Below are 12,473 nucleotides of genomic sequence, written 5' to 3'. Positions count from 1 at the left end.
AATAAAAAATGTTCGATGTAAATATTCAAAATGACGGCTATTTTAAATTTTTGAAAACAGTTCACTTTACTAAAAATTTACAGGACACAGAAAAGTTAGCAAATTCTATCAAGATTCCAAGGATGCCTAATTCATTAAGATTGGTCGGAGAATAACGGAGAAATTGATCATTTTCGTATAGCATGCATGACCACTTTTCACAATTTAAACATCAATATTACATTTTTGATTCCAATTGTATTTAAGATGAAGCTTTGAAACTCGGGATGGCTCCATATGGCCATCCAGCTGATTTTACAATGTTTTTCAGATGATCTTGTTTGTTCATGATCATGCATGCTGTACGAAAGTAATTAATTTCTGTGTTATTCTCTGACCAACCTTAATAAATAAGGTATGCTTGAAATCTTGATAAAATTTGCTAACTTTTTTGTCTCTTGTAAATTTTCTGTAAAGTGAACAGGTTTCGTGAAATTTGCGATCAAAAATTTAGAATGGCCGCCATTTTGAAAATTTACATCAAAATTTTTTTTAAGTTGAGTCTTTATAGAATGAATATTCATGCAAAAGTTTAGATCAATACAGCATTTCGTTCTTGAAATAAAAATTCCTGAGTGAAAAAACAAAATGGCAGCTATAAAGATAACCGCTGAGTCTCGGACATTTCAAATACGACATTTGTAGTCTCCTATCATCCAGGAACAATACCCTAAAATGTTCCACACTACTTCTGAAACATTCTGTATAAATATGAGAAATTATTGATGAAATGTTATTATTTTTTTCAAATTGTACTAGACATAAAAGAATATGGCTGATTTCAAATTATAACAATCTTCTAAATAAACATAACTTTCCATTTATTTTTTGGTTCTTAAAAAAGGTTTATCCAACTAATACTGTATGTAAGTAAAGAAGAGGCTTCCACATCAGCACTAATGCAATAATTGTGTAATCGCCCAATTAGTCCAGGCGCTGGCTTACATTGAGCATACATGAGAGAGGCAGAGAATTTGACTTCGGATTATTGTTAGGGGGTCTTTAGTGTATATTAAACTCGATGTCGTCACGTCCCAGGGTGGTCGACAGCTTGGGGGGGAGGGGGGTAAGTTGTAAAAAACGCGCGCTTATAAAATCGCCTGTCCTGCAGTTACTATTCATAGTACAGCTTTTAATTTTTTCTCAATATTATGTACACATAACTGGCTTTCAATCTGGTCCTCTACACTTTTGCGATAAACTGCATAGTTTTTCCGTAAAAAAATAAAATATCTCGAAAAATGTATTTTTTTATTATGGACTTTTTGTTATTTCTCGAATATTGAAGTCATTAGCCGACTTAGAGGAAAAGGCTCCCAATAAACGTTGTAGGCCGTTTCTTCCTGAATCCAATGATATATATAGTTTGGGGGTTACGATCATAGATGCGGCGGTGGGAGGGGGATAAGTAGCACTGTTACGCTGCGGCGCGGTCCTCCCCCATGATTAATGCGCGTAATGGCCTGTCTATCGCATCGCTCCTACTAGTCTGTGCATTCAAATTATGTATTTCAGGAACGCTATCTTATGTATTTTCGGTCGCTGAACACGATTTTTCAACTCTCAAGTCTCAATAATTGATCATTTTCATCATAATATAATAATTATGGTCAAAATTACAAACTTCATCTCATTCTGCAAGGAAACTAAGAAATGACTGTTTGAAATAAACGAAACTTGGGTTTCAAGAAATATATTGGGATAGAATAATGATAATATTTATATGTGTTCATGTTCTATTGTTTGTATCTCAAATTAATTTATTGTGATGCACTGCAGGCTGAATTATACTATTAAAATTGCACACTGGCCACGCTTACTTGATATAGTGGTCAGTTAATTTCCAAGAAATATTCGTGGAATTTCTTAGTTCTTCATGGTGGAAATGGAATTCATCATTCATTCATGATTAAAACATGATCATAATCAATCAAAAGTTAGTGAAAGATTATTATAATAATACTGTTAGAAATAATATGAATGAATATTTAAATTTTCATTTCATTTTGATTTGACACATATCTATTATTATATTGGATATAATTTCTCAAAAGTTCACGACAAACTGAAGATTCACGAAAGATTAACATTTTCATACTAAACATAATCATAATTAAAATGTTAATCTTTCGTGAATCTTCAGTTTGTCGTGAACTTTTGAGAAATTATATCCAATATAATAATAGATATGTGTCAAATCAAAATGAAATGAAAATTTAAATATTCATTCATATTATTTCTAACAGTATTATTATAATGATCTTTCACTAACTTTTGATTGATTCACCATTATGGTATTCCCGTTCAGACTGTTTTGAAATGGTAACAAGTTATTCAGTATCAAAATTTGGGATTCGAATAGTTTGCCATGCCTGTTATTCTTTCCCAAAAATATTTATATGATTTGTAATTTCATCCACAAATGAATGAATGAATGTATGTATTCCTGCACGTAGCTAACGTATGGATTATTCCTTTATAGATTCTTGCATGTCACATTAATAAATCTCTGCCACAGATTTAGAAATCAAGTCTCGATGGTTTGGAGAGCATATTATTGGAGTGATTCTTTTACTCTGCTGCTTCTAATATGTTCACTACCTTTGTTTTATTTAGACCATAGACATGAAAAGCTATGTCCACCTGTATCACTCCATCTTTATTGAGAATTTTCATAACTCTTCTCATCACAAAGTTTCCATAATCTTGCAGCGTATTGAAGTTTTGAAAAGTGAAGTAGGAGTTGAATTCAGGAGGGCCATGTCATCATTATGGGAATTTGTCAACGATATTTAGGGATTTAGTCAAATCCACAACTAGTTTCACTTACAATTTCATGGGCCAAGTGAGATTAAGAGTTTTTTTTTCAAATATCCATCAGATGTTGACAGAGATTGCGGTTATTATAGAAATGCATGCTGTACTAAAACTTCAATGCTGAATTAACTTTAATAGTCTAGTAAAAATACAGAGATCAGATCTTTTTGTTCTAGAATCAACTAAGACTAGGATTTTTGTTTGATTGCATCGTGGAGAATGAAAGACGAACTCTGTTTCTTTTTATAGGTGAGAATACACTTTTACAATTTGCCACAACTATGTTCAGATAAAAATCGTTGGAGACTGAATAACTATATTTCTTTCTATACGTTCAAAAGAGAATCACACACTTCTTCACTTGCTTCCAGACCATTGATAACATTATGCAGATTCTGTTGTCCATCAGAGTCTTGAAGAAAAATGTCATGTTCTCTTGAGAAGATTTTGCTTCTGGAGATCATTCTCATCTCTCATTATTCTTGTTTTACTTCATTAGATGACTTTCTTCACAGTCTCCAGTGATATCCATAATAATGCCAACATACTTGAACGGAATATCTTTGATGGAAGATTTATTTATGTAGTAGCAGCCATTTTAGGAAAGCCTTTGAAGAACTAGCTATTCCAATCACTCAGTTTTGGATGATCGAATGAGGGTTTGCTCTAAAGCATGATCGGTTGTCACATTTATTAAATTTTCAAGGTTTCATTTGACAGAGTCAATGTATTGACTGTATAGAGTTAATGTTTCCTTATTGGAAATTATTTTTCACTTCTTTGGGTATTTTTTTATATTCTCTAGATATGACACAGACTTTATAACATAGTTTGTGTGACTGAATGAAAAAATTATGGGATCTTTTCTCGAACAGTTTCTATGTGCAATACCAGAGTCCTTCCTTATGAGCATGAATACAATTTAAGATAATTTAAACTATGTTACAATAATCAGTCATAAATTTTAAAGTAGTTATTGATTTTGCATTGTGATTCTAAAAAACTCCACAAATAGCTCCTGACTTCTTTCAAATATACTTTGACAATCTCTCATATTTGAACCGTTCATGAGTCATTGTAGTTGTTTCATTGAATTGATTGCTTGCTCTCACACCTTAATTATCTCCCCTCAATAGATTTCCAACAGTATTCTCTCCAAATATTTCAAATTCAACAAAGATATCTCCCATTCCACTTTCGTTCAAGTACCACCCCAAGACAATCAGTCAAACTCAGCCAGATGAAAAGTATATATTCATAGATATAAGTTACAGAAATCAGTTGATGAAGCTGCGTTTACACCAAAGTTATTAACAAAATGTTAACTTAATCTTTATAGATTCTATTAGATTGAACGGAACTTGGCAAACACATATATGTCCATCATGTGTATGATAAGTTATGTTCAATCTCATAGAATCTATAAAGATTAAGTTATATTAACATCTCGTTAATAACTTTGGTGTAAACGCAGCATTAGAGTTGTATTTCCTTTGTAATAAAATATTTAGTCATATCAAATGGGAGTAATTGGCATTATTTGTGCTTCAACTGTAAATTTATATTACGAAAACATTTTACTCCTGTTACACGGTGCTCTATATGGGGTAGCCTATATTATTTGTTTAACTTACTCCATTACTTGACTTTCGCAATTCAAAAGTGATCATTGAACTAAATCGAATAATTATTCTCTCTTAATGGAATATCAGTTTTTCATCAACTGAGAAACACATATAGGATTCCTAACAAGATGGTTTATCATTACAATGTAATCATAAATAATGATGAGATGAAGTTTGTAATTTTGACCATAATTAGTATATTGTGATGAAAATGATCAATTATTGAGACTTGAGAGTTGAAAAATCGTGTTCAGCGACTGAAAATACATAAGATAGCGTTCCTGAAATACATAATTTGAATGCACAGACTAGTAGGAGCGATGCGATAGACAGGCCATTACGCGCATTAATCATGGGGGAGGACTGCGCCGCAGCGTAACAGTGCTACTTATCCCCCTCCCACCGCCGCATCTATGATCGTAACCCCCAAACTATATATATCATTGGATTCAGGAAGAAACGGCCTACAACGTTTATTGGGAGCCTTTTCCTCTAAGTCGGCTAATGACTTCAATATTCGAGAAATAACAAAAAGTCCATAATAAAAAAATACATTTTTCGAGATATTTTATTTTTTTACGGAAAAACTATGCAGTTTATCGCAAAAGTGTAGAGGACCAGATTGAAAGCCAGTTATGTGTACATAATATTGAGAAAAAATTAAAAGCTGTACTATGAATAGTAACTGCAGGACAGGCGATTTTATAAGCGCGCGTTTTTTACAACTTACCCCCCTCCCCCCCAAGCTGTCGACCACCCTGGGACGTGACGACATCGAGTTTCATATACACTAAAGACCCCCTAACAATAATCCGAAGTCAAATTCTCTGCCTCTCTCATGTATGCTCAATGTAAGCCAGCGCCTGGACTAAATGCAGTAGAAAGACAATCATCTACCTAGAATAGACTCTACCTAATTCAAGAAATCTAGCATATCTAATTTTGCAGTTAATTATCCAACAGGCTGGTCTAGCAGCTGAAGTCATATTATAAACTGAGAAAAGTCTATTCTTATTGAACTATTGCATTTGGACTAACTATGAAAAGTTTTCTATAATTGAAGATATGTGATCAAATCAAGTATTACAGCTAAGCAATAGCTGAAAGAGAACTCCATTTCTATTTTACTATAATAAGCCAACTATCAATAAGAGGAAGGATCAATTGTGTAATTCTACAAAGGAATTTAGAAAGTATTTTCAGTACACTAAACATCTACTATAACCAACTAATCTATAATCGAAACAATATTACTTTAGGATAAACTGAAAACATTGCAACATACCTATTACATGACTGTTAACATCCAACATAAACATAAAGTGAAATTTATGATAATTTACGGTATTTGATTCACACAGAATGTGTAGAGTGTAAAGTGGATTAGTTATAATTGTGACTACTTTTGTTGTGAGAAATAAACGAGCTATATTGTAAGTGTTTGCATACATTATGACTTCCGTGATTAATGTGTGTAACATACGAATTGAAGCTCCAATTAAACATTTTCAGACTCAGTGCAGTGAGTAATTGAAAACACCACGTAGTTGATAGATCAGTTATTTAAATTACATTGATGAGTATTATATTACTTGAATTGTAGATGTAGACCAATGACGAACACTGGAAATAATATTTAGTTCGAAACAATATACAAAAAGTGAGAGATTATTATAATCACCAAATTCGTTTTTAATTCTATTTATTTGTAATCTCTAAAAAAGGTTTTAGGCATAAATCGATTGAAATATAAATGGGTTTTCTTCGATATGAATTTTCAAAGTATAAGATAAAATTGATATAAGATAACATTTTGTTTGAATGTTGAAAATAATATGATTTATATTTCCAACTATGAATATTTATTTGCAACTGTGTGTATCAAGAATTGAGTCATTGTTGAATATTGTCATGATTTACTTTCTTTATATCTTCCAAACATTAACTTATCGCAATTTTAAGAATCAAAATCACAGCTACAAAATAATAACTCTATACTTCAATGTTTTGAGTTATCTTAAAAAACTTTTTTTGTTACATTTAATTGCTAATTTATCAAATATTTAGAAGTTTTTAATACACACAATAGAACAAACACAGATGACATTATACATTCCCAGCAGGAAATTTTATTTGACTATTATTTCGTAATAGTAAGAGATTATTTTGAAAGTTGAATTATTGTACTAAATCACAAGTATGGTATCATAGGAATTGCTTTGAGATATATGAGAGGCAAGTTGAGGAAGTATTCTAAATAAGAATAAGAGTGAAAAGCAGTGAGAGCTACGAAGAAGAAGAAAGTTTACCTTGATTACCTTTACTAACTGGCCGGTTTGGTCATAATCTTCCTCGACAAAATACAAATCCATATCCTCCACATCGTGCTCCAAGATGTACTTTATCTTGGATAGGTAAAGATCAGGATCATCTTGTTCAAAATACTGAAAAAGAGCAAGATTACTATCAGTTGAAAGGTTATCAAAAAACTTACGCACTGAAATTAATTGATCAATTAATAGATGACTGAACTAAATCATATCAGGTACAGTGAAGTCAAAATTTGGGTGTGAAATTGAATTTGTATCAAAGTGAAATTCTAATATTTTCATGTTATTCTCTCTTTGTAGTGTTCAGTTTGAACTGTAACACTGATGTTTACAAATTAAAAAATATTTTTACGATAGATGATCGATAAGTAATGCAACCCAAATATCGTAAGTGTTATCATTTGGTTTGCGAGATTTCTTGATCATTTTGTAGATTTGGAATAGAAGCAATAGTTAGAAGTACATCTAGTAGATTGTAGTTAGAATTTTGACACTATTATAGTTCACTGCACTTCAATTGAAAGAGAGACATTTTGACAAACATTATGGAAATATTGAAGGGAAATTATAATATTTTCTTATGTTATTGTAACTTCATAGACTGAAGTTTACAAATTCAAATTGTAAGCCTCAAAATATAATGGAGATCATGAGCATAGCTTCACAAGAGTGTCGAATGCAATGATTGACAAGAGTGGTGTTACCTTATAGTGCACCCTTAGGCCGATGAGCTGAGCGAGGAATGAGCGAGTGAAGCGAGCCCGCACCAGCTGCCGGTACCCTCCACCGAGCGCCGACTCGTAGAGGCACTTTCCCACCAGGCGGCCGGCAAACTCGTAGTGCTTCAGCTTCAGATGCGCCGGCCGTTTTGCGTTCGGATGCACTAGCGCCTTTACATAAAAGAACAATCATATCAAAATCAATTATTTCAATTTTGAAAGATACGAAGAATCTATGACCTTTTACTTTTGTTACAACTATAATACTTATAGCCAAGCAGGTGTTAGTATAGTTTTGCAGGTGTTTTGCACAGGCGACGGACAAGTCGGCAAGGCAGGATCTCTCCGATTGGCTGATTATCAGCTGATTCCCAAACGCCGACCTAATCAGCCAATCAGTTGATAATCAGTCAATCGGAGAGCTTCCTGCCCTGCTGACTCATCCGTCGACTGTGCAAAAACGCCTGAAAAAATGCTTCATGTGGCTTGGCCCTTATACCATAGAGAAAAGATAGCGTAAGATTGTTCGAAATAAATGCAAAAAAACAAAATATGGTACTTTCAAACCATCCCCACCACTCTCAGCACAGGGGGTGGAAGTGAGGACCTTTTATATGTTTTTATCAGTATCTCTGAAAACATAATTATATTATATCTCTCTTGTATCAGTTGTCTCTGCATATAAAATTGATAAGAAAAAATTCAAAAGAGTTAACTATCCTAACCAAGCATTATTCAAACAAATTTTCACTTTTGAGTTTAGCAAAATAGTTCTTTGGTTCTATAGTCCGTGCTTAGTTTTCAGCACGGGGCTTTATGACCAATAGAACAATTGTGACCAAATTTTCAATAGAACAATTGGAGGACTCTCTGGATTCTGTGAAATCTAGTAGCGCTGTACTCCATAAGAGCAATGCTACAAACTAAGATTTGCACAGACTATAGATATTAATTACATATTCGAGACTTGAATGATATTTTCCAGAGTGACATAATGAATAGGACTCCCACTTGCAGGAAATGTAAGCCGATGAGAAAGATATGTTTACGTACTTGTTGAGTATCGGAGAATCCCTTGAATAGGTGATTTTTGGGATCGAAGAGAGCGGCGCAGACCAGCTGAAACCACTCCCTGCGCAGCCCTCCCCAGTCAACGCCCTGCTCGCCCTGGAACGTTATCTCGAAGTTGCGGCACCAATCGCTCACTGAGAATCCTTTCGTTGCTTTCAATGACTGCAATCCAACAAATAGTACCATTGTTATGGACTCAAAAAATTGAAAATATCCTTTATTGATAGAATTCAATTCTATCTGCTCATGAAGTATAATTTTTCAACCGTCCAATCATGGTGAGAAAACTGTTGCTTCTTCCAAATTATTTATGCATTCATAAATACTGATCCAAATTGGTCAATAATTTAATTGAGAAAAGAGTTATATCAAAAAACTAATATAACTCACAAAAATCAAATTCTAAAACATATTTTATAGGTACCCGATAATTTTACTAATTCAAAGAACCATCAAGTCAACTAGTATCGTATCGCATATATATATTTGATCATATAATTATAATGTAGGCCTACAATTCAAAGAACCATCAAGTCAACTAGTGTCGTATCGCATATATATTTGATCATATATACAGGGTGATTCATAATTATGGTAAAATATTTTAATACGTGATAGTAGAGGTAAAAATAAGAAAAAAAAAATCATATAAACATATATCCATAAACGCTTCATTAGCGAGCTATACAGGTGAAAAGATTTCGCCCGGAATTCAGTTCCTCTGGTGAAATATACCGATGCTGAATTGTTTGGGGACTAGTTTTTGAAAAACTTATGCTGGATTCATATGGAAAAATATCTGAAAAATTGAATAAAACTAGTCTGGAAGCTGTAGTGTGAGTAGTTTTTGAGAAAAAAGTTGAAATATGCAAAAAATTTAAGTAGAAAAACACAGACTTCTACGTTTGATGCCCAATAACTTCCATTAATGACCAGTAAGTTAAACAAATATTTTTTCGCAATAAAAATTGTAGAGAATTTAATTCTGAAAAGAATTATGTAAGCTGTGTAAACTAAATTCAAATAAAAGTTGAATAAAATGTATTCTTATGTAGTACATTACACCATAAAAATTTGCTGTTTTATGAGGAGAGAACTAATAACTCATAGGTTGTAGCTGATTGCAAATAAAACATGGATTTTAATAACTGCTGTTTTAAAACAGCTGATTTATTATGTTTTAAATAAGAAAATATTCAAATGAAATTATCAGCTGAAAATTATTTTCAGAAATATTTTAGCTCACTGTTGAACAAAAAAAAAAACAAACTGTAAGTTAGGCCTACTGTAACCGCGCTGTGTTTTTTGTTTAATCTATTAACCAGTTATTTGTAACCATTCCACTTTGCTTTCGTGTTGAGTGTTAACTTTTTAAAAAATGGCAGGTAATCTTAGACATTTATTCATACTCCGAATTACCTGACATGCATTTAATGTATGGAGTGGGACACTACTGTAATAGTACTGAAGCAAGACGTTTGTATCAAGAGAACTTTCCTAACCGAATATGTCCAAGTTCAAGGTTTTTTGCCACTATTCATCAACGTCTGTCTGGAACAGATTCTTTGATATCCAAAGAGCACATTTATGCAGGCAGACCCCGATCTACTATGACTATTGAGTTAGAAGAACAAGTTCTTAATGTCAATCAATCTATTATTTGGAGGATACTAAAATAGCAAAAATTACATCCATACCACCTCCAAAAAGTTCATACTCTATTGCCACGAGACTGTATTCCCCGTGCTAGTATTTGCCAATGGTTTTTAGTAAAAATGTTTACCCAAACTTTTTAACAACCGTTTTATTTACCGACGAGGCACACTTTACAAGAACTGCTACCGTTAACGTCCACAACCAACATATTTGGGCAGCTGAGAATCCTCATGCCATCAATCCTAATCTTCCACAACATCAGTTTTCAGTAAACATTTGGGCAGGAATCATAGGAGATCATCTACTTCTGTTTGAGCTTCCTCCCAGGCTTAATGGCATAATCTAACTAGTCTTTTGGTATAAGTTTAATGTCATTTAGATATGCTACTTTCATATAAGAAAAACTTTTCATAAAAAACAGAATATTTTATTTGCAATCAGCTACAACCTATGAGTTATTAGTTCTCTCCTCATAAAACAGCAAATTTTTATGGTGTAATGTACTACATAAGAATACATTTTATTCAACTTTTATTTGAATTTAGTTTACACAGCTTACATAATTCTTTTCAGAATTAAATTCTCTACAATTTTTATTGCGAAAAAATATTTGTTTAACTTACTGGTCATTAATGAAAGTTATTGGGCATCAAACGTAGAAGTCTGTGTTTTTCTACTTAAATTTTTTGCATATTTCAACTTTTTTCTCAAAAACTACTCACACTACAGCTTCCAGACTAGTTTTATTCAATTTTTCAGATATTTTTCCATATGAATCCAGCATAAGTTTTTCAAAAACTAGTCCCCAAACAATTCAGCATCGGTATATTTCACCAGAGGAACTGAATTCCGGGCGAAATCTTTCACCTGTATAGCTCGCTAATGAAGCGTTTATGGATATATGTTTATATGATTTTTTTTTTCTTATTTTTACCTCTACTATCACGTATTAAAATATTTTACCATAATTATGAATCACCCTGTATAATGTAGGCCACAATTCAAAGAACCATCAAGTCAACTAGTATCGTATCTCATGGATATATTTGATCATATACGTATATAATGTAGGCCACACTTGGAAGTAGGAGGGGACTCACTAACCAATCATTTTCAACAATTGTTACGGTACTACACGCTGTTTCAGAGAAACGCGAAATTTTGAAAGTTGAATAATTCCAAGAAAAACAAATCTTTAAATAAAGTTTTTCATATCATTCAATTGTAAAAATAATGCCATTTTAGAATAAATAATACCGTAACGTTATTGAGTATGACATCTTGCAGGTGTGTTCCTTTTCTATGCAAACATTCCTGTAGTCTATTCATCACATTGTCCATGATTTGACGTAAAATTACAACTGGAATTTGAGATTGCTTCTCGAATCTTTGGTTTCAATTCTTCCGTTGTTGCAGAATTGAAGAGGCTACAGGTATGTTTGCGTAGAAAAGGAACATTCCTGCAAGATGTCATATTCAAAAAATAAATGTTACGGTATTATTTATTCTAAAATGGCATTATTTTTACAATCGAATGATATGAAAAACTTTATTTAAAGATTTGTTTCTCTTGGAATTATTCAACTTTCAAAATTTCCCGTTTCTCTGAAACACTCTGTATAATATTCAACAGTAGAAAAACGGTGACCCACGAAGAGGTTTACACGTTTAATTTTATACCACGTGCCCATCATGCACCGAACTTTTTTAAATTTCACACAGTTTACAAAGTAGGTTCTAAAATGTAGAAAATTTTCCCAGAATATTTCTCCCAAACCTTCGTGGAACAAAATGGCGGCAGTAGTTTTTCCAGGAAACGAATTGGTAAAATTTTCAATATGCCGCTATTTTGTTCCTACAAAAATTAGGGAGCTTAAATTTTCCCCAGAATATTTTTAGAACCTTCTTTGTGAACTGTGTAAAATTTGAAAACATTCGGTGCATTAATGGGCACGTAATAGAAAATTAAACGTGTAAACCTCTTCGTGGGACACCGTGTATATCATCAAACTTTAATTATCAAATCAAATCAAATAATTTTTTATTTTGACAGTATAGCATAATACATACAATAAATAAAATGAGACACGTTTGAATCAACAATAATGAATGAATACTGCAATTTGTTTAAGATAATCTCGAAAATAATAGGCCTAATAGAAAATCAAAATAAAAAATACTACTTGCTGAATTAAAACAAATTCGCTCGCAAGTAG

General features: G+C 32.5%; 1 protein-coding gene across 7 annotated transcripts in view; it reads right to left on the bottom strand.

Moving 5' to 3' along the window:
* Positions 1–12,473, bottom strand: part of LOC111055348 (apoptosis-resistant E3 ubiquitin protein ligase 1) — a 205,746-nt gene that overhangs the window by 33,054 nt on the left and 160,219 nt on the right. For 5 of the 7 annotated variants that reach the window (XM_039428203.1, XM_039428206.1, XM_039428205.1 and 2 more), the window contains 3 exons: positions 8,584–8,763; positions 7,516–7,701; positions 6,791–6,925 (listed from right to left, as the gene is read on the bottom strand). In XM_039428203.1, coding sequence (XP_039284137.1) covers positions 6,791–6,925; positions 7,516–7,701; positions 8,584–8,763 — 501 coding nt within the window. The remainder of the gene's footprint in view (positions 1–6,790; positions 6,926–7,515; positions 7,702–8,583; positions 8,764–12,473) is intronic. The other 2 variants (XM_039428204.1, XM_039428207.1) reach the window with 1 other exon arrangement.

This window comes from Nilaparvata lugens, chromosome 5 (genome assembly GCF_014356525.2).
Source record: "Nilaparvata lugens isolate BPH chromosome 5, ASM1435652v1, whole genome shotgun sequence".
Classification (NCBI taxonomy): domain Eukaryota; kingdom Metazoa; phylum Arthropoda; class Insecta; order Hemiptera; family Delphacidae; genus Nilaparvata; species Nilaparvata lugens.
This window is presented reverse-complemented; position numbering and strand designations above follow the sequence as displayed.